Genomic DNA, 27,806 nt, shown 5'->3' with positions numbered 1-27,806 from the left:
TTATGGCACCTTTCTCTAGCAGGTCCATAATTTCCTGCAAGAGGAGCGGATCTGGAACTTTTAGGGAGCTGTTCCCCGGTGGACGACTCTGAGGGATGTATAGAAAGGGTAGGCAGTAACCTTGGGCAACCGTCTCCAACGCCCAAGCATCTGACGTTATAGCCTGCCATTCCGTCAGATGGTGAGTTAACCTGCCCCCTACAGGTGTCTTGTGTGTGAAGGCCTCAGAGTGGTTTGGGGGCGGCTGATGCAGATGCCGAGGGTAAAGAGGCACCTGCTGCTGCTGCGGTCTTAGTACTTTTGACCCGTCCACCTCGGGTGGATCTCCTTTGGCCTCTTTGAGCCGGCTGTCCTCTGCCTTTCCCGAATGCGGAATAATAGCGAAAGGACTTTCCTCTTCTAGAGGTTCCTGAGGGGCAAAAGGGAGTTTGGCGGATAGCAGCTCCTAAGGATTTTGCTGCTGCTTTAGAAGTCTGTAACTTTTCCAGACTGTCATCAGCCTTTTTCCCGAATAATGAAGAGCCGTCAAAGGGCATATTCAAAAGTCTGGCCTGTACATCAGGGGCAAAGCCCGACTTTCGCAACCACGCATGCCTGCGGATTGTTGTACTTGCCACCATGGCCCTGCTGATACTGTCAGCGGAATCGATGCCCGTTTGAAGTGATTCACACATGGCATCTTTGCCATCTTTAATGATGTTAAGGAAGGCTTCCTTTTCCTCTCCTTCGGGTATGCAGTCAGCCGCTGATGAAGCACACTCCCATAGTGTGTGACTGAACCTGGCGAGCGTACAGGTGGCGTTGATGGCCTTCAACGTCATACTACAGGCAGAGAAGACTTTCTTTGCCATAGAGTCGTACCTCTTGTCATCCCTATCCTATGGAACAGCAGGGTAAGCAGTCCTACTGTTGGATGAAGTTGCCGCTTGAACCACCAGGCTCTCTGGGTTCGGGTGTTTTGACAGGTATTCATGGTCAGCAGCCGCTACCCTATACTTTGTCGACAATCTTTTATTGACTGCTGGGATAACTTCGGGAGTTTCCCAATTGGATGCAATTTTTCGTTGTAGGGCTGCATGGAAGGGGACCACCGGGTCCTCCTGTGGGCCTTTGTCCAATATATCTGTCAGATCATCCTGTTGGAAAACAGGTGAAGGCGCAGACCAACCCATAAACTCAATTATTCTTGCCATCAGGGTTCTATATGGTGTTTCGGCATGTTCCCCTGGGTCTGGTTTTACAAATTCCACTTCTGGGGAAGTGTCCAGTCCACTTGCCTCATGAAGTGACTCCTGTAGATCCTTCAGCCTTCTTTCTTCAGAGGTGAAATCCTCTGCAGTAGGCAGTGTGGTTCTTTGAAAACCAAAATGTTTCATGGTCAGAGTCTTCCCCTTCTTCATAAATTGAAGACAGACCAGGGTATTCTGATCTCTGAAATGGAGTAAAGCCCATCTCTAGGGCCGAAGGAGCTAAACTCGTCGTTATTGGACGAGAAAATGTCGATGTCGTTGACGCCGATGTAACCGGCTTCGAAGGTGCCGAAAACGGCGTCGAAAAAACTGGAAGGGGTCTCGAAGAACTCGAGCGGATCGGGATCCTACTCGAGGGCATCGACGACGGTCTCGGCGTCGTGCCGAAGGCCCTTGAAATCACCGTTGGCTGTGGAGCCTTGGTCCTCTCTTTCATCGGTGTCGAGTCGATCGACCGATGCGTCGAGGAACCCTTCGACAACGGCGTCTATGGCGCCGATCCGTGCGTCGAAGGAACCTTTGACGACGGCGTCGAAGACGGTGCCTTCTTACCCGATGGCTCATGGCGCTCTCGGGTGGAATGTTTCGCCGGGTGCTGCAACTCGAAGCGTTTTGATTTTTTGGGTTTTTCACGCAGGGTATCACCCTCAGCTGTCTTTGAGGGGGTCGAGGCCGCGTTCTCGAAGACGCTTAACATTTTCTTTCTGAATTCCTCCCACTCAGCTTGAGAACTGTGTTTGGTGGGACAGGAAACTCTTTCTGGGGACACAGAAGACGACAAGGAATGGGACCTTCGACGTCTCTTTTTTGAGTGTCTAGATCTCGACGAATGGTGGGAGCTGCATCGAGATCTAGAATGGGAGTGTTTTCGACGGCGAGGAGACGAATGCCTCGACTCAGCCGACAAAACCTTCGAGGAGGATTTGGCCGACTTCCCTCTCTCGAGTTTCTCCTTTCGCTCCTTCAGGGCTTTCGCCGTCATGGACATGCAGTCCTCACACTCCGAACAATGGTGCTCGGACCCCAAGCACCATAAAGAGACCCTGTGTGGATCCGTTATTGACATTTTTTTACCGCAGTCTCGACATTTCTTGAAGCCGGATCGCGGCGTCGTCGGTTCTGATGAAGAAGCCATCGAGAACGATGAGGAATATTTCGAGACAAAATGAATATTAAACCTGTCTGAACTGAGCAACGATGTTCCGAGGCCCCACGAAGCGCGAAAAACGGAACTGAGCAACGGGCGCAGCGCGTGGCTATTTATGGGCATGGTGACGTCGGCGCCGATACGGTGGCCGTCGAGGGACATCGACTCGGAAACGTCAACACGCAGCGCCCTCTACAGAAAAAATTTCCGAGGCCAGCAAGCTGGAAACGTATTATCAAAGATAAGGAATACGTCGGAAGACACAATCCCTTCGAAAAAACATTACTGACATGAAAACCACAGTACACCACAGGTGCATTCTTATTTCTTGGACTTTTCCCTGTGCCGCATGTGGGTGCCTGGGAATTCCTCAGAGCACACAGCAACGCACCCCTGTTATGAATATTCCTCAAGGCAGTGTGCTACCTAGAGGCTTGCTAGACAGATGTGTAGGAGATTCCCAATCATCATGACTTCCTGCATGCCTGCCCGATTGGGCAGGCCCACATAAATGGGGAATTTGCACAATTAGGGAAAGCCGGCTAAGCATGCAAACTCTTAATCAGATGGTACTGCAATCATCATGCATGTGCTGGGCACATGCCGAGCTCCTACATATTTATAGGACCTCAGCAAAAGTATGTAGGAAGAACTATGAAGCTTCCTGTTTTCAGAAGAATGGAATCTGCAGTCTCATAACACAGCAATATATTTCCCTCTATAATACTTTTGTTCTGGGGCTTGCCTTAGAAGCTGCATTTGCGGGTGCCATTGTGGCAGTCACTTCTGCTGCCTGGCCATCTCATGTTAATCAGCGGCTGTTAACCCCCCGATGCATTTGTCATTTCATTGGGTAAAATTCATGTGACATTTCCTGTGATGTCATCATTATGCTACTTACTATTTTTTAAACTTTAAGATTCCTACAGATTTCTGATCACAGAATGTTGGCATGTATGGTAAAGTGGCAGTATGACCAAGAAGAGCCACAGAGGGGCAGGAGGGAGGGTTTCCATGTGAATCCATGCCAGATCCATCCTAGAGAACAATAGTTACAGTTAAGTAACTTGTTCTTTCTCCAGAATTGGATCTGGCATGTATTCACATGCTCATGAATAAAGAATACATAGTAGTACAACATCACACAACCACGGGGGGTGGCAAGGCTCAACAGAAGCAACTACTCTTACCTCTGGAACAGGCTCACCTTCAAGCAAACAGGTTGCGTAGCACTGCTTGGCTGACCCTGGACTCCTCTCTGGAATCCTTGTCGACGCAGCAGAATCTTGTGAAGATGTGTGTGGACCTTCACGTAGCAGCCCTACAGATGTCCAGCAGTGCCACAACAGACAGAAACGCCGTTGTTGCAGCGATTGCTCTGGTGGAATGGGCTCTTGGACGGCCGGGCAACGGTCGGTTCGCCAACCAATGGCAGTGTGTGATGCAGCCCGAGAGCCACCTGGTGATGGAAGCCTTGGACAACGCCTTCCCATGGTTCACAGGACCAAAGTTCACAAACAGTTGAGACGTCTTCCGAAAACACCTTGTGCGTGCCACGTAGAACTTCAGAGCACAAGCAACGTCCAGCGAGTGCAAAGTCATCTCAGCCGGTGACAATGGTTTCAGAAAGAACACAGGCAACACCAAAGGCTCGTTGAGGTGGAATTCCGACTGAACCTTTGGCATGAACGAGGGGTGCGTCTGCAACACAACCGTCGATATGTGAAAAGTCAGATATGGCTGCTTGCATGATAGGGGCCTGGATCTCACCCACCCTCCTGGCAGAGGCGATGGCCACGAGGAAAGCAGTTTTCCATGAGAGGAATTTGAGAGGGGCCTGATGCATAGGCTCGAAGGCCTCCCTCCCCCAATGAGCCTCGTCAGCACCTCGTTGAGTTCCCACGTCGGGGCAGGAGCCTTCACTGACGGGAAAGATCGAAAGAGTCCTTTGAGGAAGTCCTCAACGAGGCGATGGGACCAAATGACAATCGTTCTGGAGACCTGTTGTAGAGGGAGATAGCTGCCAGATGTACGTTGATAGAGGTGTATGCCAGCTCCGCCTTGGAAGAATCTGCGGGGGCGTGACTCTGAGGGTTGATTTTCTGAGACCGGCACTACATAGCGAAACGCTTCCACTTGTGCCCGTAGCACTTAAGTTGATGATGCTCTGCTGAGCAGATCCGCAACCACCAGAAGCTTGACCGGAGGCGACGTTGACAGGCTGAGAAGGTCCAGGTACCAAATCTGCCTGCGCCACGCTGGGGCAACGAGTATCATCCTGCATCAGCACCGAGTTAGTTGATTGATGCTCGCAACAGGAGAGGCAACAGAGGGAACACGTATAGGAACAGGCCTTCCCAAAGGAAGGAGCACGCGTCCCCCATGCTCCTCGGCTGGTGGAACCTGCTGGTGAATTTCTGGCATTTGGAGTTCACCGCTGTCGCAAACAGATCGATCTGAGGTCTGCCCCACTTGAGGAAGATGTGGTGCACCTGATCCTGCCGAAGTTCACACTCACTGCAGGAGCGCAGCTCCCTGCTGAGGGAGTCAGCGATGGTGTTCTCGACTCCCGCTAGGTGAAAAGGGGTGAGTAACATCTCTTGGATGACGGCCCAGTGCCACAAACCTTGCACCTCTCTGGAGAGCACTGGGGATTGTGTGCCCCCTGCTTCCTGATGTAGTACATTGTGGTGGTGTTGTCCGTGAAGATCCTCACCACCTTGTTCTTCAGGGATGGAAGGAATGACTTGAAGACCCAGAACACTGCCCGCAGCTCCAGGATATTGATGTGAAGATCCTTCTCCTCCAGCCGCCACAGGTCTCTGGCGTGCAGAAGTTCCAGTGTGGGCTTCCCAGCCTTCCAGGGAAGTGTCCGTGGTGACTGTCTCCTGGTAGGGTTGGTTTTGAAACCCTATGCCCCAGGCGACGTTGGAGTGGACGCCCCACCACCTTATCGCCCGACGGAGCTCCTCGTCGAGTGAGATCTTGTGTGTGAAGCTTCCGGACACTTGCACCCAGCGAGCGTCCAGGAACTCCTGAAGAGGTTTCATCCGTAACCTGCAGAGCCGGATAAGTTAGATGCATGACGACATCATGCCGAGCAGAGACTTGATGTGTCTCACTGTGGCGGCCTTCATTGAACAGCCATTGCAACATCCCCAGTATGGCTGCTAACCGTCTCTCCTGAAGGCGAAGCCAGGTAGGAGACACTGTTGATCCTGGCTCCCAGGAACAGTGCATTCTACGATGGTGTCAAGCAGGACTTCGGATAGTTGACAGAGAACCCCAGATCCGCCAGCAGCCATGTGTTCAACAGCTACTTCCCTTCACTTGGAACGGATGAACCTGTCGTTGAGGTACAGGTACACGTGTATCCCCTGCAGACATAGATGGGCCGCCACTGATGCCAGGCACTTCGTAAACATCCTGGGTGTCGATTTCAGCCTGAAAGGGAGGGCAATGAATTCGTAGGGTCTTCCCTGCACTACGAAGCGCAGGAACTTCCGATGCTTCCTGTGTATGGGGACGTGGAAGTATGCGTCCTCCAGATCCAGTGACCTCAAGAAGTCTCCTTCCTCCAGTTGGCCGAGCATGTGCTGCAACATGACCATCCTGAATTTTTGGGACTTGAGGTACTTGTTGAGACGCTGCAGGTCTAGAATGGTCCTCCAGCCTCTGGTCTTCTTTACTAAGAAGTATCTGAAGTAGAATCTGGAGCCCCAGAGTCATCTTGGGACAAGCTCTATCGCTCCCTTTCGTAGCATGGCCCGTACCTCCTTCAGGATCTGAGGGATGTGCTGTTCCTGCCGGGCTACCGGAGGGATCTGCAGACACCTTTGCTGAAACTCCAGGGTACGTCTGTGGGCGAGAGCATCGAGCACCCATCTGTCAGAGATGATCTTCCACTCGCTGATGAAACTGGCCAGCCGGCCACCCACCGGGGTGCATGGGTGTGGGCCCGACGTCCTGGCAAGTTCAGTCCTGCTTCAGCGCCTGCGTTCCACCTTGGGAGCAACAGCACTGGCCACCTCCACCGAAAGCCTTCTAACAGCCTCTGTAGTCCTCCTGGGTCGTGGACCGGGAGTGTGGACGGTACGATGAGGAACCTCCACCGAAACCCTTAGTCGATCTGCTGGACTTTCCGCCGCAGGCGCTAAAGGAAGGGCGGTGCTGCTGAAGCGTGCCCAACCAGGGCACGAGCCGTCTCCGTATAAGTCTTGATGGCCTGTAAAGACTCGTCTGTCTTCCCGAGAGGTGGTCTCCATCAAAGGGCATGCCCAGTAGCCTTGTTTGGACCTCCTGGCGGAAATTGTGGCCTTCAGCCAGCCTCAACGACCGATGCAGACTCCGTTCCCCCATCTGTTGGAAACCTGTGTTGGCGATGTCTAGGGCCACCTTGATGGCATGGTCCGACGCCACCTCCCTTTCCTGGAGGAGGGAGATCGCTTCCATCCGTTTGTCGTCTGGCAGGAAATACAGATTTCCGGGGTCAGGGGTATCAGTTTTTGAATTTGTGACACCATTGTGTGAAAGGTTGAGAGGGTATCCAGTGATGCATCTTTTGGAGTTGGGGAGGTAGGCCTACTAGGCTGCGCGCCGTCAGCATTTCCGTCGTCGTCTGCATTTCCGCCATCGTCCCACACGTCCTCGTGGATTGTGTATATGGCCTCTTGGTCCTCCTCGTGCGAGGAAGAAACATCAGTTTCTTGGAGCACGACATGCCCATAGGAATCCCATCGCTCACCCACCCCCTTCTTTGCGTCCTGAGGGTTCAGATTCAGGCTTAGCTCTGGCATCCTCTTTTCCAGTGTGCTCTCCATGGCCACAGTCGAGGCTTCCTGCCTCGGGGTAGGGACACTCTGGGCGCAGCCGGGGCTACCTTGACCGGGTCAGCCTTTTTGGTCTTCAAGAAGCAGCCGCTACCATTGCGATCGTTGATAATGATTTTTCCTGCGCCACCTGGGCCTTCTTAGGCAGGTTGGTCGCCTTTTCTGGCACTTTAAGCTTCTCGGGCTTCTTCCGAAGCTTAGCCACGTTGTTCTATGAGGAAGAGCTGGGTTGATGACTGGAGACAGAGGCAGATGGTGAGGTTAATCGCAGCCTGCCCAGTGGGGACCCGCTTGCGCGGCGACCCCAACGGAAACGGACTTGCGGTGCTTGGCCTTGTCTTGGCCCCCACAGATGGGGCGCCCTCAAAGGAATTCGAAGCCCGCTGCTCGGACCGGCCGGTCCTGGGTGTGGCATGCCCCTGCTTGGGGCACGGGGTAGAGGCGTTGGCGGTGAGCCACGCCGCCAGTCTACTGCTAAGATCTTTCATGGTCCTCTTGCTGAAACCGAGGCAGATCTTGCAATCACCTTCTCGGTGGTCCAGGTGGAGACAGTCACTGAAGGTGTTTGTCCTCTACAAACACATTCTGCAGTCGGCAGCTGGAACCGAGCTTGAAAAGGGAGGCTTCCCTCTCTCTTCTGTTCCGACATAGCCTGGAGTGCGGATTAGGCCTGATGGCCTTCTGGAACCTTTGACGAAAACTCAACGATCCTTGCCCTTGGGGGCCCTGAACTTTAACTTCTACTATCAAGCTTTCCAGGTGAGGGTAATAAGGGAATGGTTTTCAGGGAACCAGGATAAGGTTTGGCAAAGGATGGATAGGGCTGTGGTAGGTAGGCCCCTGGAGGTGGTGTTCTGGTGGTCCAACGGCATACAGACCTAACATGTATAGAAGCAAAATCACGTCCCTGGTGAGGGACGTCTGGGACTGGTGCGGCGGGTGGGCCTGATGACATTTCCCTCCCCATTGACGCCTCTGTTCCGCAATCCCCAGTTTAAGCCAGGGGAGAACAAGGAGTTTTTGCATGCTGGGAGGCTGCGGGTTGTCAGAAAATGAGCGATACGGTGGAAGGTCAAGAGATCCAGCCATTCCAACAATGCAAACATCTCTTCAGTCTGGGGGAAGAAGAAAGATTTAGATGCGCACAAAATACACTGGCTGACAATTCTGCGGAATAAACAAGCTGCGAACAGGGAGTTCACCCCTTTGAAAAGTATGTGACGACCAACTCAGGAGATCATCATATGATAGCAGGTCTTTATAAGCTATTTTCTGATACCCCGTCTTGTCCTGAATGGGCATAAATGAAACAATGGGAAAGTGCCCTGGGTGGCCAGATAACCGATGAGCAGTGGCGTAGGTTATGGCAGAGTATACCAACACTAACGAGGGCACTCCAGATCTGGGAGATGTGATAAAAGTAATGGTGCAATGGCACCTAACCCCAGAGAAATTGCACAGGAATTATCCCGCAGTGTCTGAGGGTTGTTGGTGGGATGCGGAGGGGGTGGCACCTGGGGGCACATCTGGTGGGTACGCCCAGCTCTTCAATCCTTCTGGGACAATGTCAATGTGGCTATGAAAACAATTTTCTGCCCCAAAATTCTCCCAAGAGTTCGGGAATGGGGAATGTATTAGAGACCCTGCCGATGAAGGCTCAAAGAAAGGCGTACATGATTCTCAGTATTGAAGCACTGTTGTTAGTGGCCCAAAAATGGAAAAGGGCAGAGGCCCCCACAGAGCATGAATGGATCGCAAACAGATGGCATTTTGTATCATTGGAATGGGTGACTTAAGCAATCCAGGGGGACCAAAGGAAATTCAAAGAGGACTGGGACTTGGGGGCGTGGCTACGAGAGCCATGTAGGAGGACGCGTCCTGGAGGAGCTCCCGAGATCCTGCAATGATCCGGGCAAATATGTGCGGTACGACGGATCGCTGACCACCGACGATACACATGATGGTGTGTGAAGGTATTGGCCACGCATTGTGAACTTTTGGAGAGAATCGGATTAACAGCGACAGAGATCGGTGGCTATGAGTTAAAAGACTCCGCGAAAAAAAGGGCGACTCAAAATGGCCGACCGGGGCCCGGGACTGGAATAGAGGCGAGTTGTGCGGTGGCCTAGCTGTGACGGTGCACTGTACACAAACTTGCTACTTTAGCAACCGATCGACTTTCTGAGCCATGTCGAACAGGCCGGCGCGGCCGAAGGTGAAACAGCCTACCTTAGACGACTTCACTAGAACCCCCCCGAGCCAGGACACTACCAAAAGTAAGGAAGCGCTGGCTGGGAGTGGCACGACGTCTTCGTGCACCAACCAAGAAATCCTGGCGGCGATTGTGGAACTGAGGGCGGCCTGGGAATCCAAGTTGGAACTGGCCGTTACTGAACTGAAGATTGCACTGGATCGCAAGGTTGGAGAGGTCCAAGAGGACGTTAATCTGCTACGACAAGATGTCAGGACCCTGGCGGAGCGCACGGAGGCCCTCGAAAAAGAAGTTGGCCCGAATACAGCAGATTGCGCCACTCATAAGGCCGACTTGCATGCCTTGACACAAAGGATGGGCAACCTGGAGAGCAGAGCGGAGGAGGCTGAGGGACGAGCCCGCCGCAATAACATCCCCATCGTGGGCCTACCGGAGGGGATGGAGGGCCGTGACCCTACGGATTTCATCGAATCCATGCTCTTACAGGAGATATCTGGAGGGGCCCTATCTCAAGGATTTGCGGTAGAAAGAGCACCTAGAGCCCTAACTAGGAGGCCACCTCCGGGGAACCTGCCTAGGCCTGTGATCGCCAAAATCCTTAATTACCGCGACCGGGAGAGGATACTGGAATACTTCCGCAAAGGAGGGACGATCACGAGAGGAGCGGCAAACATCACGGCTTATCCAGATTATACTTTGACTGTACAGCGTAGTCGCATGAACTTTGGGTCTGTAAAGCGGAGGCTGAGAGAAGCGGGCCACAAATACATGCTACTCTATCCTGCAAAATTGAAGGTCTTCCATGCACATAAAACCTTGTTTTTTGAAACTCCGGAGGATGCCATGGGATGGCTCGACGCGCATGGATGCCCCCAGGAATCAGAAGTTCGGCCCAGAAAGGGCTCGGAAGAGATACGGGAATCATAACATGGCGTCGCAAGATGGCGTGGCTCGTGGGACTTGAATATAGTCGGTGTGACACCTTCGGTAAAGAGGGTCAGATGATTGCACTATTTGTCAGGACATTGTGAATGTTTATTTGATCGGGAGCCTTACGGGGCGATACTCTCTACCCCACAATAGTTTTAGTTGGGTGGCCGTTAGGGTGACCTCACCCTACTGGGCTCCGTTCACCGATTGGTGTTTGCGGAGCTAGATGTGGGGGTGCCTGAGCTCCGAGGGTGGAGCTGGGCAGCAGTTAGGGTGTGTGATGTTGGGGAAGGCACGGGTGGGGGGAGGGGAGGGGAGTTGGGGTTTAGTTGTGTATATAGTTGAAGGGAGTTTGAGCTTATATGAGGAGTTACTGGACCGAAACGCTATCTGTGTCATGGGGGCGGTTGGGGGTCGCTACATGGGAGGCAGGGGGGAACGTGCTTACCATGGGAGACCTTAAGATTGTCACCTGGAATGTCAGGGGACTTAATAGTTACTTAAAAAGGAATAAAGTTATGTTGTACCTCAAAAGGCAGAGGATTGACATTGCACTATTGCAAGAAACACACTTGAACCGACACAAGTTAGAACTGGTTGAGAAAAAGTGGAGTGGCATGGTGGTGGGCTCCCCGTACTCTGCCTATGCCAGGGGAGTGCTAATCTGGGTAGCACCGCACGTTCCGTTCAGAGTCACGTGGCAGGAGGTGGACACGGAGGGCAGGCTGGTCATGCTCAGAGCCCTGGTGGAGGATAGAGAGGTTTGCATTATTAACACATATGCCCCCAATCAGAATGCTGCTGCATACTTCAGGACCCTATGCACCCGTCTGGGCACATGTGTGGGGGGAGCGATCATTTGGGGAGGGGATTTTAACTGTGTTCTCGACCCAAGGGCTGAAAGGTCCGATGATAGGATTGATCGGCCCACCCCGGCGGCCAGAGTACTACAGACGTTACTGGGCGACTTTGGGCTGGCGGATGTTTGGCGACTGAAATACCCTGATACCTCGCAGTATTGTCACTATTCTGCCCCACAGCGCTTACACACGAGATTGGATTATTTCTTTGCCACGTCAGAAGTGGTGTTGGCGACCACTCAAATTGAATATAAAGCGAGGGTCCTATCGGACCACTCGCCCTTAGTGTTGACCTGGCAGTATGGCCGCCCTCGTGCACGAATACCTACATGGCGCCTCCGTGCGGAGGCGCTTAGGGACACAGTGTTTAGGGATGACATCAGGGAGGCGATCCAGCGGTACTTTGAGGTTAACACGGGCAGTGTAGATTCAGCGGGTACACTTTGGGAGGCATTCAAGGTTGTGTTACGGGGGGACGCTATTTCCAAGTCAAAGGGCCTGCAGGGTGGGGTTCTGATGGAGTTAGAGAAGGCGGAGAGACAACTGGAGCGCGAATGTAGCAAGGCAGGAGGGGATGCAGACCTAGTACTTGAGCTGCAGCAGCGGTGTTCGGAGCTTTGGGAGAGGCTCTGTAACCTTAACTATAGAAAATATGTTGAGAGGCAGCATGCGGGTGGAGACAAAACTGGCCGCCTACTGGCATGGCTATATAAGAGAGAAACCCCTAGGCCCCCGATCAGGATGATAGTAAGAGAGGACGGAGAGGAGGTAGACACCCAAGAAGGAGTTAATGCAGCCTTCCTGGATTACTATAGAGCACTGTATGAGGACACAGGGGGAGAAAATCAGGCAGAGATCAGAACTACACTGGAAGACAGAGCTGCCCAGGATTAGTGATGAAGAAAGAGAGGAGCTGGACGCGCCTATTACACTAGAGGAACTGGAGGAGGTAGTGAAGGGATTGCCCACTTGTAAGACCCCGGGCACGGACGGACTCCCTAGTGAGTTTTATAAAGTGTATGGAGCAGAGATACTCCCCCCGATGCTAGAAATGTTCAATGAATCTTTCGAGAAGGGTCGGTTACCGGAAACGCTCAGAGAAGCGCTGATAGTGCCGCTCCCCAAGCCTAATAAACCCCGACAAAGCTGTGGATCGTATAGGCCGCTGTCGATGTTAAACCAGGACAGCAAGATCCTTACGGCGGTCCTGGCCAACAGGCTACGTAGGGTCATCAGTGAACTGATACACCCGGATCAGACGGGCTATGTCCCCAACAGGAACATAACTCACAATCACAGGCGACTTCACCGGGTGATTGAAGAGGGGAATAGAAGCGATGAAGAGATGGTGGTGGTGTCCCTAGATGCAGTTAAGGCATTTGATTCAGTGAGGTGGCCGTGGTTGCTGGCGGCCTTGGAGGGGTACGGGTTTGGGCCCGGCTATGTGAGGTGGGCGAAACTGCTGTACAGCGAGCCACTGGCCAGGGTGCGCACGGGATCTGTGATATCCAAAAGGTGGCGACTTAGCAGAGGCACCAGACAGGGATGCCCCTGGTCCCCGATGCTGTATATATTGGCCCTGGAGCCCCTGGCGGTGTACCTCAGACAACAATATGACCTGGTTGGTATCGAGGTGGGAGGAGAGAACCATTTGATATCCCTATATGCTGACGACCTGTTGTTGTACCTGAGGTGTCCGGAGGAAAACCTCCAGTACATTTTGGATGTTATGGAAAAGTATGCGGAGTTGTCCGGCATAGCGGTTAATCCCAGTAAATCAAGCATGTTTCCGCTGGGGAGCTTCATTGGGGTCCCTCTGGAACGGTTGCCGGTGTTGCCCGTGCCCTGGGCGACTGAGTCTTTCCGCTACCTCGGAATTGATGTATATCATGCTGTGAAGGAGGAACACTTGCACAATGCCGAGGCGGCGGTAAAGAAAATCCGCGAGAGTATGCGGTTTTGGGAAAAGCTGCCGCTGGCAATGGTGGGCCGGGGGGCGATGCTTAAAATGGTGGTCCTGCCCAGGCTTTTGCACTTTTTCAGTAATACACCATATTTCATACCCAGGAAGTTCTTTGTCAAACTTGATAGTGTATGCAGGGACTTCCTGTGGCACGGCATCCGCAACAGGGTAGCCTTGTGGAAACTGCAAAATTTCCACGATAGGGGAGGCATCAAGCTGCCGAACTTTGAGGCCTATTATGTGGCCAGCCAGCTGCAATACGTGACCAGATGGCTCTCAGATGAGGAAACTCCTGAGTCTAGACTGGTTGGGAGGGACTGCGCCCCGTTTTATTTAAAAGAGGTTGTCTGGGTCCCTAGGTCGGACTTGCAAGGATGCTCATGTATGTTGCTGTTGGGGTGGAGAATTTGGTGTAGAATGTGCCAGTTGATTGAGAGCCCGCACCCGTGTTCCCCGCATGTGCCATTGGCCGCCTTAACTATGGGGGACAGCCAGCTCAGGAAAATTATCAGGACATATTGGGAAACGGTTGGGCTGGCCACACTGGGAGACACATGGCAGGATGGGGCCATTAGAGAATTCGTAGACCTGGGTGAAGAAACAGGGTTGCACGGGGGCCAATATGTTACATATCTAAGGCTGGTACAGATCATCCGCAAGACTTGGCCGGAGACGGTGCTGGCGGAAGATCCAGATGCACTGATCGGAACGATATATCAGAGGGCGGGCATGAGATCTCTAGATTATATGAGGTGGTGATGACCCGGGTGGGGAAGGACTTGATGGATTTGAGGCTTGATTGGGAAGCGGAAGTGGGGGCACAGATGACTGATGGGATGTGGGAACGGGCCATGGGATATCATAAGAAAGTGTCCAGGAATGCTAGATTGCAGCAAATACAGCTGTACATCACGCATAGAGCATATATGACCCCGAAGAGAATAGCTAAGTTTGCGAACGCAGGCAGACAAGCATGCCCGAAATGCGATGAAGAAGACGCAGGTATGACACATATGTTCTGGTCCTGCCCAGTGATTGAAGGCTTTTGGGGGGAAGTGGCACAGAAATTAGCAGATAAGGGGGTTTTGCTACGGATTGACACGGCCTGGGCCTGCCTTCTGGGAGGGTTCCCTAGACCACGGAACACCAAACATCTCGGGAAACTGAGAGACCTGTCGTATGTACTTGCTAAGAGAAGGATAGCTATGAGTTGGAAGCAACGCCATGGGCCAAGAATAGAGATATGGTGGCGGGACCTGCAGAAGTGGGCGGAGGCTGAAACGGGGGTATGGCAGGAAGCGTGTGGTAATTGTGGGGAGGAAGAAATGGGCAACCTGGCGGCTTGGAGAATGTTAATTACGGGACTCTTTGGCGCGGAAATGGACCCTGCTGCTTCCGGGAGGGGCGGCGCCCGGCCGCACCAAGCGCACACAGATCTGTAAGGTTGATAAGCTCCTGGGGGAGGGGGGGAGGGGGGTTTAAGTGCAGTAACATGGTATTAACTGATGTTTACAGTTTGTAATGTATAATGCTGCAAGTTTGGTTTGTATTGTGTTATTTTGAAAATAAAAATTATTTAAATTCACTTGGTGTGATGAGCAGATCTGGCAATGCGAATACGAGTGGTACTATGATACTATTGGTTGGCTTTGTCGGTGTGGGGATAGGTCAAGGGTGGTGGAGGGGGGGGGTCCAAAGTGTTTTTTTCTCTGTATTATTGCAAACATAATAAAAACATCCAAAACAGAAGACTCGATTCACTGTGTTCCTCAAGCAACGTGTCGAGCGCGTGGCAAAAAGGAACTAAGGTATGGGGCGAAGTAACATGGTATATATATATATATACACACAACACCTGACGTCACTTCCAGGGCCGACGATCGAGCACTGAGCAAGACGGATCGACGTAGAAGTCCACTATGCCCCCTGTCAAAGTTTTTCTGAGCAGCAGAACTGGATGAGGATATCCATCAGATGAGGAATCTGCGGGACGGGAGAAAGCCAATCCATTGAAACAGTCTTTCTGGCACCAAGGATGCGGATTGCGACTAGGCATTTGTAGCCACCTTTCTGGGCCGACACACACACAAAGCCTCTCTATCCCACAAAAGCTGCAGCATTTAATCTTTGATCTTTAAGGACTTTCCGGACCTGAGAGGGCAGGAAGAAGGCTAAACTACAATATAGCCAAAGAACAAGAGAAAATCTTGTGGCACACCTATTTTAGGCCACTAGCCATGTTTAGTAGCCATATGCAGTAAACGCAAATGTGCATACCAAAAATAATGCAAAAAGCTAAAACTAATTGCTGCCTGCTAGTCTTTAGGCACATATAAAAGTAACCAGGTCTCACTTATCGAGAACAAGACCTTGATTCTCTTAAGAGACCAGACCCTCCTTTTGCAGAGTATGGTTAAATGTATGAGCCCCACTCATATCAGCCTTTCCGAATAGCAAAGACGCACATTATTTGTACGTATTTAGTTGGGAAATAGTCTCCATAAGCAGAGATCTTATTTTAATGAACAAACAAGCATCAAAGAAGGTGACGAGATGACAAAAAATGTCTTTTTAACTGATGTAATCAGAAAAAAAACAGTCGGATTCAAATCCTTGCAGTGACAAAAAATTAATTATTTGCCAGACACCTGAAAAAGGAACTCCTAAAAACAAGGCCCACAGAGCAGAATAACAAATGTCTAGAAGTTGACAAATTCAAGCAATGGCTTTCTTTTGAGTAACATGGCATGGCATTCAAAGATTCAAGACTCAAGAATATAGGTTTTAGTGTTTTTCAGACAATTACAATTTCAGGTAATGGCACAAAACAGAAGGGAATAGTTTCTTACCTGTAACTCCATTTCTCCAGCATTGGTATCTTTCATGGATTCACATGCTTAGAATATTCCCAGTCGTCAGACTGGAACCCCTCGGTACACATATATAGCCTTTTCCAATAGGAAAACTTCCGACACTTTTGTGTCCTATCTACGTCCTTTTAGGACCCGCCTACGCATGCTCCGTAGGCCGTCCCCGTATAAGAGGCCCGCCCCCGCGGTTCACCTTCAGATTTCGGCCCCTCCAAAGTAGGAAGGGTTAAATTTATCAATCAAATACATTACATTCCGGGGAGGTTGGCGGGCGCATGTGAATCCATGAAAGATACCAATGCTGGAGAAATGGAGTTACAGGTAAGAAACTATTCCCTTCTCCAGCATTGGATCTTTCATGGATTCAAATGCTTAGAATAGATTGTATAGCAGTAACACTTGAGACGGCGGTGAGAATGTAACGTAATATACCCTCAACATACTACACAATGCATATGTACAGTAGGAAGTTACCTCATATAACCTTACCCACATAACAAACTGTCATTAAAAAGGTAGACAACAGATTCTCCACAGCGTGGAGCTTACCTTACTGAAACAGATGGCGCAGGACAGCTCTTCCCATCTGCACCTCGTCCGCATGCTGCCTGGCAAGGCAGTAGTGGCGGGTAAACGTGTGGGGCACTGACCATGCCGCAGCTTGGCATATGTCCGTTAACGGAATTCCTGCCCATAAAGCTGTTGAGGAGGACATCGATCTTGTAGAATGGGCTCTAGGATGTCCTTGCAGTGGCCTTCCGGCCTTAGAGTGACAAAACGCAATCGTCGATGAGACCCATCGAGCCAATCCTTGTTTAGAGATTGCTTTTCCTCTCGTCGACGGACCATATGCGACGAACAGTTGTCTAGTAGACCTGAATTCCTGTGTACGATGGAGGTAAAATTTCAGAGCCCTCTTACCGTCCAGGGTATGAAGAGCTTTTTCTGCTGCCGATGATGGTGTGGCGAAGAAAGTAGGGAGAACAATGGACGAGTGTTTGTGATACACTGTCGGAACTTTTGGGACGAACATAGGATTAGTTGCCAGGACTACTTTGTCCTTAAAGAATCTTAGGTATGGCGGGTCTACGACCAGCGCTTGCAGTTCCGAGATTCTTCTAGCTGATGTGATAGCAATCAAGAATGCCAACTTCCACGAAATGAATTTTATATCGGACGTGGCCATAGGCTCAAAAGGCGGTTTCATTAAGCCTGCCAACACTGTGTTGAGACTCCAAGTCGGGGGGGGAAACGTTTTTCCGGGGGAAAAGCTCGAAATAAACCCCTCATGAAGTGTTTTACAAGTCTGTCGCTAAATAGAGGAGACGACTGCCTTTTTCTTGTGAACCTCGAGATGGCCGCCAGGTGCACCTTTATCGATGTGAAGGATAATCCCCTCTCCGCCAAGAGGAGCAGGTAAGGTAGAACTTGTTCCGGCGTCACCGACAACGGTTGTAGCCCTGTTGTCCCCTACACCATTCACAGAACCTCCGCCACTTATAGGAGTAGGATTTGTTTGTAGAAGGGGCTCTATCCGCCTGCAGAATTTTTTGACAATCCTCCGAAACGTCTAAAGCACCGAACTCCGAAAAGTCAGGAGCCAGGCTGTAAGGTTGAGACTGTCCGGGTCGTGATGCCACACCGTGCCTTTGTCCTGGGATAGTAGGTTTGGGACTTTCGGAAACCCTATGGGATGTTCCAGCGACAGGAGAAGCAGGTCGGAGAACCACGGTTGCCTTGGCCAGTATGGTGTCACTAGAATTACCCGGCAATTGTATCTGCGTATCCACTGTATTGTCCTCCGTATGAGGGGGAACGGGGGAAAAGCATAGAGGAACATGTCCGTCCATGGGAAGGAGAATGCCTCCCCCCTGGAGCCCTCTTGAGGCCATCTGCTTGCGAATTGCTCGCATTTCTTGTTGTCTTTGGTCGCGAAGGCGTCCAGAGGGGGGTGACCCCATTTCTCGAACACTTTCATCAGGTGAACTGTGTCCATTTCCCACTCGTGTATCTGGGCCATGCTTCTGCTGAGGGAGTCTGCTTGGGAGTTCCTCACTCCTGGAAGGTGATGAGCCACGATGGAAATTTCGTGCTTTAATGCCCAATGCCATGTTTTCTGGGCTTCTATGGAAAGAGTTCTTGATCGCGTCCCTCCTCGTTTCCTCAGATAAAACATGGCTGTTGTATTGTCGGTCAGTATTCGTACTCGCGAGCCCTTGATGTGTGGTAGGAATGCCTTCAAGGCCCATCGTACTGCTCTGAGCTCTAACACGTTTATGTGTAGGAGTGACTCCGTTGGAGACCAGCGACCTTGTGTTTGGAGAGCACCCATGTGAGCTCCCCATCCGGTTAGGGACGCATCCGTGACTATGGTTCGCTGAAACTCCGGCTCCTGTAGGGGTACGCCGTTGTTCAGATTGTGGAAACTCTGCCACCACTGAAGGGTCCGAAGCAGCTTGTCGTCGTCGATGGTCATCTTGTCTGACCACGATCCTTGAGCCTGCGTCCATCGGTCCGCGAGGAATTCCTGGACTGGCCTCATGAATAGGCGACAGTTTTCCACCAGATGGATGCAGGATGCCATGGCCCCTAGGACCGAAACGTATTTTCTCACTGAGATCTTGGTGTTTCACCGTAGTCGGCATGCTTGTTGATTGAGTCTTGAGGTTCTGTCGAGAGAAGGTTTCACTAGCCCTAACTGGGTCTCGAACTGTGCCCCCAGGAATACCAGCGATCTCGATGGCTGCAGAGAGGATTTTTCGAAGTTTATGGCGAATCCCAGCTGTTGTAGAAGCTGCATGGTGGCTTGTAAACTTGTGTTGGTCGACGCTGGGGAGGATCCCCTTACCAGCCAGTCGTCGAGGTATGGGTATACATGGTGGCCTTGCTTCCTTAGCCAGGCCGCTACTGGAGCCAGGCATTTCGTGAACGTTCTGGGGGAGGTCTTGAGCCCAAAAGGAAGAACCGTGAATTGGTAGTGAGTCCGCCCTATTACAAATCTTAGGAATTTCCTGTGTTTCCGACACATTGGAATATGGAAATACGCGTCCTGTAAATCCAGGGACGCTAGAAAATCCCCCTCTTGAACGGCGCGGATCACTTCCTGCAGAGTGAGCATCTTGAATTTTAGGCTCTTTAAAGACTTGTTGAGATCGCGTAAGTCTAAAATGGGAAGCCATTTGCCGTTCGGCTTTTTTACGACGAAATATCTTGAGTAGACTCCTTGACCTCTCTGTGATGTTGGAACTAATTCTATCACGCCCTTTGCTAACATGAGTGTTACCTCTTGTTGCAGTATCTTCAGATGGGAATGAGCGGTGAAGGCAGGTGGAATTTGCGGAGGGCTGTGTTTGAATTGTAGAGAGTGTTTCTTATAGTATCCGGCACCCATTGATCCGTCGTTATTCGTTCCCATTCGTCGACATATGCTGAAACTCTTCCCCCCAGAACGGTGTGTTGTATGTCACTGCTGATCTTTATTTTGCTCGTCTCTCGACGACGACGGATATGATGGTCTTTTCCTGGAAGTCTGGAAGTTCCGGCGACGGTTTGCCGTTTGGGAGGCACGCCTGTATCCCTGGGAGGGGTAAGCTGATCTGCCAAAGGATCTGTCTCCAGATGCAGAGAATCTTGAATTACCTGAAGCCCCTCTAAAGGGACGAAAAGACTTGTAGTTTCTGCCACTCTGGAGGGCACCCAATGAACGTGCCGTGTCCGAGTCCTCTTTCATTCCCTTTAGGGCTTCTTCCACCTTCTCACCGAAAAGAAGGTCTCCCTCAAAGGGCATATCTAAAACTTTGTATTGTACTTCTGGCCTGAAGTAGGTACACTTAAGCCATGACTGTCGACGTAATACGACCCCATTATTGACTTGCTTGAAGCCTGATTCAGCGAGGTCCACCGCGATGTTTATTGCGTGATTTGAGGCTTCCTCACCTTCTCGGACGAGTAACATCGCTACCTTCCTATGCTCTTCCGGAAGATGATCAAGCAACGGAGCTAGCCTGTGCCACATCTCCCTATCGTATCTGGCAACAATTGCCAGAGAGTTTGCGGCCTTTACTGTGGTCGCACCCACGGATAGCACTTTTTTGCCAAAGGCATCTTGGCGTCTCGCTTCGTTCTCAGGAGTCGTCGTGCACTTGTGCTGGGCCTTCGCCTTCCTCGCCGCTGCCACCACCGAGTCTGGCGTTGGTTTGGAGGATAAACACTTGGGGGTAGACTCTGGAGCCTTAAACTTTTTTTCCAGGCGTCCTTTCACTGCCGGCTCTGAAAACGGGTGACGCATTTTCTGCAACCCCTCCTTCCATACATGGTCTAGTATTGGTATCGAGAACACAGACCTCCTTCTCTTACCCATGTGGTCGAACAAAAAATAGTCCTTTTTCTGTTCTTCCTGGGACAAACCAAATTCTTTGCATGCCTTCTCCATCATAGAATGGAATGACGCAATGTCGTCCGGAGGGGACGGGTGAGCTGGGCTTCTAGGGGTTTCCAACTCCACCTCTGACTTCCAGGTTGGATCCCTGGAGGGGGATGATGAGATATCCGACCTTGGCTCCCCTGTCAGACTCCGAATCTGGCAGCTCACCTTCCTCTTGTGCCAGTGCTGAGATTGGCGTGCGTAGGTGCGTCGGTTGACGGGACGGGCCCGGCTCGTCGACGGGTGACTGTGGCAGGTTTGCCTGAGGTAGTCTCTGGTCCAACGACTGTAACAACGACTGAAGCGTGGACAGAATTTCCAACGACAAAACAGATTGAGGATTGAGAAGAGGGGCAGATACCGGTATAACGGATCCCCTCGTCGACGACTTGTCAGCCACTAGTAGCCCTAGGTCTGCTGGGCCAGCTATTCTCTCATTCTCGTCCTCCGAGGACAGCAACACAGCCTGTTCGTATCCGGGGGGGTCGGATCAAAAACTTCAGGCCTCCAGGCCTCCTGTAGAACCCCTGTCGACGAGGCCATCGTCGACGTCGTTGTCGGTGGGACGGTGGATGCCACCTGCGTAAGTGGCAGGGTGGAGGCCGATGACTGGGCCGCCGTCGACGACGGTGACTTAGCAGGTGGTTTTGGCGGTCCCGCCTTTTACACACTTGACTTGCTTTTACTCGACTCTCGACTCGTGGTCGATCTATGATGATCGCCCGAGGAGGATTTCCTTTCCTTTTCATGCTTTTTTGATGAAGATGATTTCTTTGACAAGGAGTCTCTAGTTGAGTGACTTCCAGACAACTCTTTTTCCGTCGGTCGAGATTTCTTTGCCGGTGGTTCCGACGAGGTAGCGCGGCGTGATGTTTTCGCCGATTGTGTGGAGCCTACCTCCGAAGGGGGGTATGCCCCCGCTCCATCATTCAGCCATGCCACCAGTCGTCGACTGCGGTCTTTGAGGGTTTTTTGAGAAAACCCTTTGCATATGTCGCAGTTATCCGCCGAATGATGAGGGTGGAGGCAATATATACAATCCATATGTCCGTCCCCCTCGTAAACTTTTTTCAAGCCGTACGTCGCGCATGGGCAGAACAGCGCTTTTCCTGACACGGAGGACATTTTCTGTACTCAAATTCCAGTAATGCAACCTTGTACAAAATAGTAAGACAACGCGAGGAGATCCCACTACTTTGGAGACGGTTGAAATCTGAAGGTGAACCGCGGGGGCGGGCCTCTTATACGGGGACGGCCTACGGAGCATGCGTAGGCGGGTCCTAAAAGGACGTAGATAGGACACAAAAGTGTCGGAAGTTTTCCTATTGGAAAAGGCTATATATGTGTACCGAGGGGTCCCAGTCTGACGACAGGGAATATTCTAAGCATGTGAATCCATGAAAGATCCAATGCTGGAGAAATGTTTTACAGAATCGCATCCTGCTGTTGGAGAGTTGAAAAAACTGAGGACTAAAGTGCTCTATGGGTTTATGGCTATATGCTTAAATGGAACCCACAAAGATGGTGCTCTACACAGCGGCAAAGGTCACATTTCTTTTACTACTCTATCTCCAAAGGATTTCATTTTTAGCCTGAAATGAATCAATACAAGAGCATTTTACAATGGGTTTGGAATTACAGCGGCTTTAAAGAAAAAGTGCCCGACAACAAACTCTTAAAAGAATTTTCTTCATATTTTTACCTGATCCAAGCAGTTCAGCAAGTCACAGAGACAAGCCCACTGCAGAGATGGGGTTGGGTAGAATGAATGGAAGGAGGCTATGAATGTGTTGTGGCATTCCTGCAGCACAGCTTCAAGAAGACGCAGTGGCTGGCTGAGATATCCTTGAGGATCATTGTCCAACTTTACCATACACTGATCAACTCCTTCCGATAAGATTTTTCTAAGTAGCGTCCTTGTTTTTCCAATACATTCAGCTAGCTTGCTCGTTTCATCTACAACAGCTTTAGTAGTCACTAAAAATAATGCAAAACACAAAGTTAATAATGAAAAAAAAAGATACCTAAAATAAAGTTTCATAACCAATAGTAAACACTGCTTTAGCCATATGTCAGCCATATTAAACTGCATTCAATCAAGTAATTAAAGCATTGTTATCAGAAGCATGCAGCTAAGAGGTACCTTAAGATGGAGTGCGCATCCGTATTCAGTGAAGTGACCTGGCAATACAATTATTTTTTCACTTATCAAAAATCTCATGTGGCTAGTATACCATTTCCAGTAACGCACCGCCAACCAAGTCTTCGCCAATTAACACATTACAATTAACACAGCCGATCAGATAGCACAGTGAGTAGAGCGCTCGCTTTGACATCCTTGTATAGCCTGCCGGCACAGGTTGAAATCCTGGCAAGTCCAAATGTAGCCTTTCATCCTTCCAAGGTCGATAAATGAGCACCACACAGAGTGGGTAAATTATTAGCAGCGCTCAGATGCCTGAGTGTTTGTAGCACTATATAAATGCAAATTTATTATTATTACTACTGCATTATTTTTTAATTATTTGCCATCCTTCGGATGATATGAGAAATGTGTCCCTTGTATGGTGCTTACCCAAGGCGTAGCAGGCTAGTGGCAGTGCCTTGTCTCACAAAAGCCTGAGCTCTTGGAAGAATGGACATGCGGAAAGGCGCAATGTGCCTCTATTCCAAACAGGCAGAAAAGGCAATCCATAAACCACAACATATAACTGTACACTACAACATATGCACAATATACAATTACTATACTTGCAATGGCAGTTGTAAACATACAGTCAAGAAATACAGACCATAGATAACAAAAACCACTTCATGTGAAAAAGCAACAACAACATGAAGATTTATGCACCCAAGCTTTAACGAGACACCTCTGGTGATCGCCCCCAAACACCTTCAAGCACCGGCATTAACTTTTCTCCCAGCAGCAGGCAGTTATCTCACATTGGGAGGAAGATACAAGCTACTTAACTGTAACCCTAGTTCTCCAGCTTGGGTCTTGTATGGATTCACATGCTCATGAAAATTCCCTGTCAGGCTGGGAATCCTCTGTAAAAGAAAGCAGTTTCGCTTTACAATGAAAACTGCTAGTCTTCTCTAAAACCAATCACTTGTCCTTTGGATCATACCGCCCCCAGCCAATAACACTAGTCCTCCTTAACTCCACCCCTGCTGACCCTCTTCAGATTTGGTAGCACACGTAAAGTGGCAGTATGAATCAAGAAGCGTGAGAAGAGAAGAAGGGAGGGAGGGTTTGCATGTGAATCCAATCAAAACCCATGCTGGAGAACAAGAGTTACAGGTAAGTAACTTGTACCATCTGAAGCATGGGGTCTTGCATTGATTTGCATGCTGATGAAGACAATTACATAGCAGTACATTTACACAACCATGGGAGGTGGCAAGGCTCACAGAAGCAATACACTTACCGCTGGAACAGACTCACCTCAAACAAACATGTTGCGCAGCAAAGCTTGGCCAACCCGGGACTCCTCCCTGGAATCGCTTTCTATGCAGTAAAATCTGTTGAAGTTTGGGCAGACCTTCACAGAGCAGCCCTGCAGATGTTCAGCAGGGGAACACCAGAGAGAAATGCCATAGTTGCTGCGATGGCTCTGGTGGCGTGGACTCTCGGCTGGCATGTAAGCGGTCTATTGGCCAGACAATGACAGTGCACGATACAGCCAGAGAGCCACCTGGATATGGAAGCCTTAGACAAGGCCAGCCTGTGTCCCACAAGCCCAAAATTGCCAAACAGCTGATACGTCTTCCGAAAATGCTTTGTGAATGCGACAAAGAACTTCAAGGCACGAGCAATGTCCAGTGACTTCAACGCCCTCTCGCCAGGCACAGAAGGGATCAGAAAGAAAAAGGAGAGCCAAAGGCTCATTGAGATGGAACTCCGAAAGAACCTTTGGCATAAAAGGTGTGGTGAGTCTGCAGCACCACCTTTGCAGTTGGAAGGTCAGGTACGGTTGCTTGCAGGAGAGGGTCTGGATCACCTTCGACACGCCTAGCCGAGGTGATCGCCACGAAGAAAGCAAAGGACATTTCAGAGAGCATTATGCATGGGTTCAAACGAAGGCCCCATGAGTTTAGTTAAAACCACATTCAGATCCCAAGCCGGGGAAGGAGCGCTCAACAGCGGAAAAGTCCTGAAGAGGCCCTCAAGGAACTCCTTGACAAGCATGTGCGACCACAGGGAGAGCCTGCCCTGCTCCCCTGTGTATTGGGACATGGCAGCCAGATGAACCTTGAAGTAGTCGTGGGCAAGCCCAGTTTTAGCCAGCGAAAGCAAGTACATGAGGAGCTGCAGAGCTATTATCCACAGAGGCGTAATCTCTTACGTTCTGCACCAAACTGTGAAAGGGTTCTATTTATGTCTGCAAGACAACGTAGAGGAAGCCCTGGCAATAGCCAGAATTGTCTTGCGCTCTGGTGGCAAAGAATAGTGCCCAGACTCTGGGGCTGCAGGAGCCAGGCCATGAGGCTCAGCGACGCTGGGTCATGGTGCAGTATCATTCCGCTCTCTCTGGAGAGCAGGTCGGCTATTGGAGGCAGTCGGGTGGGTGAAGCCGCTGACAGATGGAGAAGGTCATGTACCAGAACTGCCGCAGCCACGCCGGCACGATGAGAATCATCCTGCAGTGGCATTGTCCGAGTGCATTGATCACAAGTAACAAAAGCAGAATCTGAGGAAATGTATACAGGAAGAGCCCGTCCGACAGGAATGAGAAGGCATCCACAGACTCCTCGGCTGAGGGTATCTGTTAGGGAGAATCCTCTGTTTAGGCTGAATTTCCTAACCTAGTGAGTCCCCCAGCAGCTTTGCTGGATTTCTGGAGTTTGTTTTTTTCTCCTGCCAAGAGTGAGACTCTTTTTCTCCCACTCTTGGACATGATTTGTGGTGTTCCTTTGAATGTTAATGTGTTTTATGGGCTATGGGGTCCTTTACTCCATAGGGTCTCATGTGTTTTTTCTATATGTGTTACACAGCACCCTCCGTGCAGTAACACCGGGGTGTCATAGTGACCCCCCCCCCCCACCATAGACTCCATACCCTGGGACTGACTACTGTCTCCCAGGGCATGTAAAGTCACCATTGGCTTTACTAGTCCCAAATTACTAACAGAACCAGTACAAACCATCCTATTGTGGACGTACTGGTAGGGCCAATTCAATTGCCCCTGGGTCTGTTATTCGAGGGGGCACTGTCCCGTCCCCCCTTGTCGAGTTTTGGCTGGTGGCAGTGGATACTACTTTTTATATTCAACCGTGAACATATCTCTATGGGATTTTCCCATTGTTCGAGGCTAATACTTTTTAACATAGCCTCTAACATACCGCTGGTTGGTTTAATATTAATTCACTGGTTGGTATTTTCTGCCAGAACTCTGTTTTAAAATGGCGTTTGTGTTCGCCTCTAACTCCAAACCAAAGGTCGAGCCCTTTGTCCCACATTTTGGCAGGCTTCTCCACAGAAACCTCCAAAAGTGGTGCCACTCTGTCTATGTACCACAGGGGGTGTGGGAGGGGGTTTAGGCACCCTGGACTGAGTTACCTTGGTAACTCAAGTCGCACTCGTGTGTGATTGGCCCAAGTGGTGAGCCGGCCGGGTCACCACTTAGCATGTTTGATTGACAGCTAGGCTGAGTGAATGGGGGTGTGCTGCATAAAAGCAGGGCTTTTGGGACTGGAACTTCAGAAGTCGCCACAGGACCTGAAAATCCGACGAGGGAGAAGCTGAGCCGACCTGCTACGACGACACCACCGGTGGAGCCCTGCTGAACCGACTCACCACTTCCCAACGACAGAGGAGATCTCCCTGCTGGAGAGTCTTCTTCCCCTGACTGGTGGGCACAACCAGTTTACCTTATTTTCCCGCATCCCAGGACGTCTTGTGGTCGAATTGCATGTGCAAATCACCCCGGCAACCGGATAGCCACTTACCACTGGACCGCAAATAAAAGGACCGCTCCTATTAATTGAGAACTCCGTGGCTGTTTTCTTCCCTGGCAGTGCAACGGACTCCTGCTCTCCTCCCCGACGAGATCCTCTCTTCCTCCGAACGAAGCACCGACTTGCACCCACTGCCAGGAACAACTGCCCCCGCTGGAGCGTTCTCACCATTTTAAGGTACCGTGTCCACCAGGCCTCCCTTTCTAAAGATTGCTACAAGGTAACAATAACCCCTTAACCTTCTGGACTGGGCTGGTCGCTTTGACCATCTAACTGGTCCCTTTCTGTTGATCCAACCCTTTTTGAAACTATTGCGAGACTTTTGGGCACTTTGAACCGTGTGACCTTGGACACATTTCGACCGGAGCCTCTTAAAGTGGGTCCGTCCTTGTTAACTCTGACTTTACGGTTTTAACCTGCCTTCTTCTCCTACTGCGTTCTTCCGAAAGTGTTGGGAACTGTTTCTATCTTTGCTCTGCCTCTCTCTCCCTTTTAAACCGATTGGTTAGAGTGCCATCTTCGTTAAGCGGTCACCGCTGTCTGAAAATAAGTGTTGCTTTACTTAAGACTTGTCTAACTAATCGTTGAAGGGAGTGTATATCCTTTAGTGACCGTGTTTTTGTACTGCTTGATATTAGCGCCAGTGTGTTTTATTAGATGTGTTTTTAAATAAATAATTATATCTCTTTTACACCAAGCTCTGGTCAGTGTTTGCTTGTTCTTTTGACCTATTGTGAATACTCTGTATACTGCCTAACTCTGTTTGAGAGAAGTCTGACTGCTCAGCACAGCTACCAGGTAAATCTGGGTGGTGCAGACTGCTACCAATTGGGTTTACTGCCAACCACCTGTAGTCCTAAATCTTTTGCAGTGGTCCCAGAGGGAACTGAACAGGTTTCTGCCTAACAGTATCTGCTGGCAAACATCCAGCAGCTGTCACGAAGAGATCGATCTGGGGAGGACCCCACCTGCTGAAGAGATGAGATAACTGCGTCTGATGAGGTTTTCGACTCGTGGCAGGACCGCAGCTCCATGGTGAGCATGTCTGCAATGGTTTTCTTGGTGCCTGCGAGGTGGAAGGGGAAGAGGAACAGGTCCTGCAGAATGGCCCAACACCACAGGGACTGTGCTTCCATGGAGAGTGCTGGGGAACACGTGTCGCCCGGTTTCCGGATGTAAAACATGTTATATGATATGATATGATTGGTTATTTATAACGCGCTTAATACCCAGAGTTTTCTAAGTGCGGACCCGGGGATCGAACTTCTGGTGCTCCGTGTCGTTTTGATTCCAAGGCGAGCATGTTGCCACTGAACTATCCTCCCAAGACAGAGTGGTGGTGTTGTCTGTGAAGATATGCACCA

General features: G+C 50.6%; 1 protein-coding gene across 12 annotated transcripts in view; it reads right to left on the bottom strand.

Moving 5' to 3' along the window:
• Window positions 1-27,806, bottom strand: part of MYCBP2 (MYC binding protein 2) — a 3,160,061-nt gene that overhangs the window by 1,962,380 nt on the left and 1,169,875 nt on the right. For all 12 annotated transcript variants that reach the window (XM_069639721.1, XM_069639717.1, XM_069639718.1 and 9 more), the window contains one exon: window positions 22,187-22,461. In XM_069639721.1, coding sequence (XP_069495822.1) covers window positions 22,187-22,461 — 275 coding nt within the window. The remainder of the gene's footprint in view (window positions 1-22,186; window positions 22,462-27,806) is intronic.

Source organism: Ambystoma mexicanum, chromosome 7q, assembly GCF_040938575.1.
Source record: "Ambystoma mexicanum isolate Mex_15411 chromosome 7q, UKY_AmexF1_1, whole genome shotgun sequence".
Classification (NCBI taxonomy): Eukaryota; Metazoa; Chordata; class Amphibia; order Caudata; family Ambystomatidae; genus Ambystoma; species Ambystoma mexicanum.
This window is presented reverse-complemented; position numbering and strand designations above follow the sequence as displayed.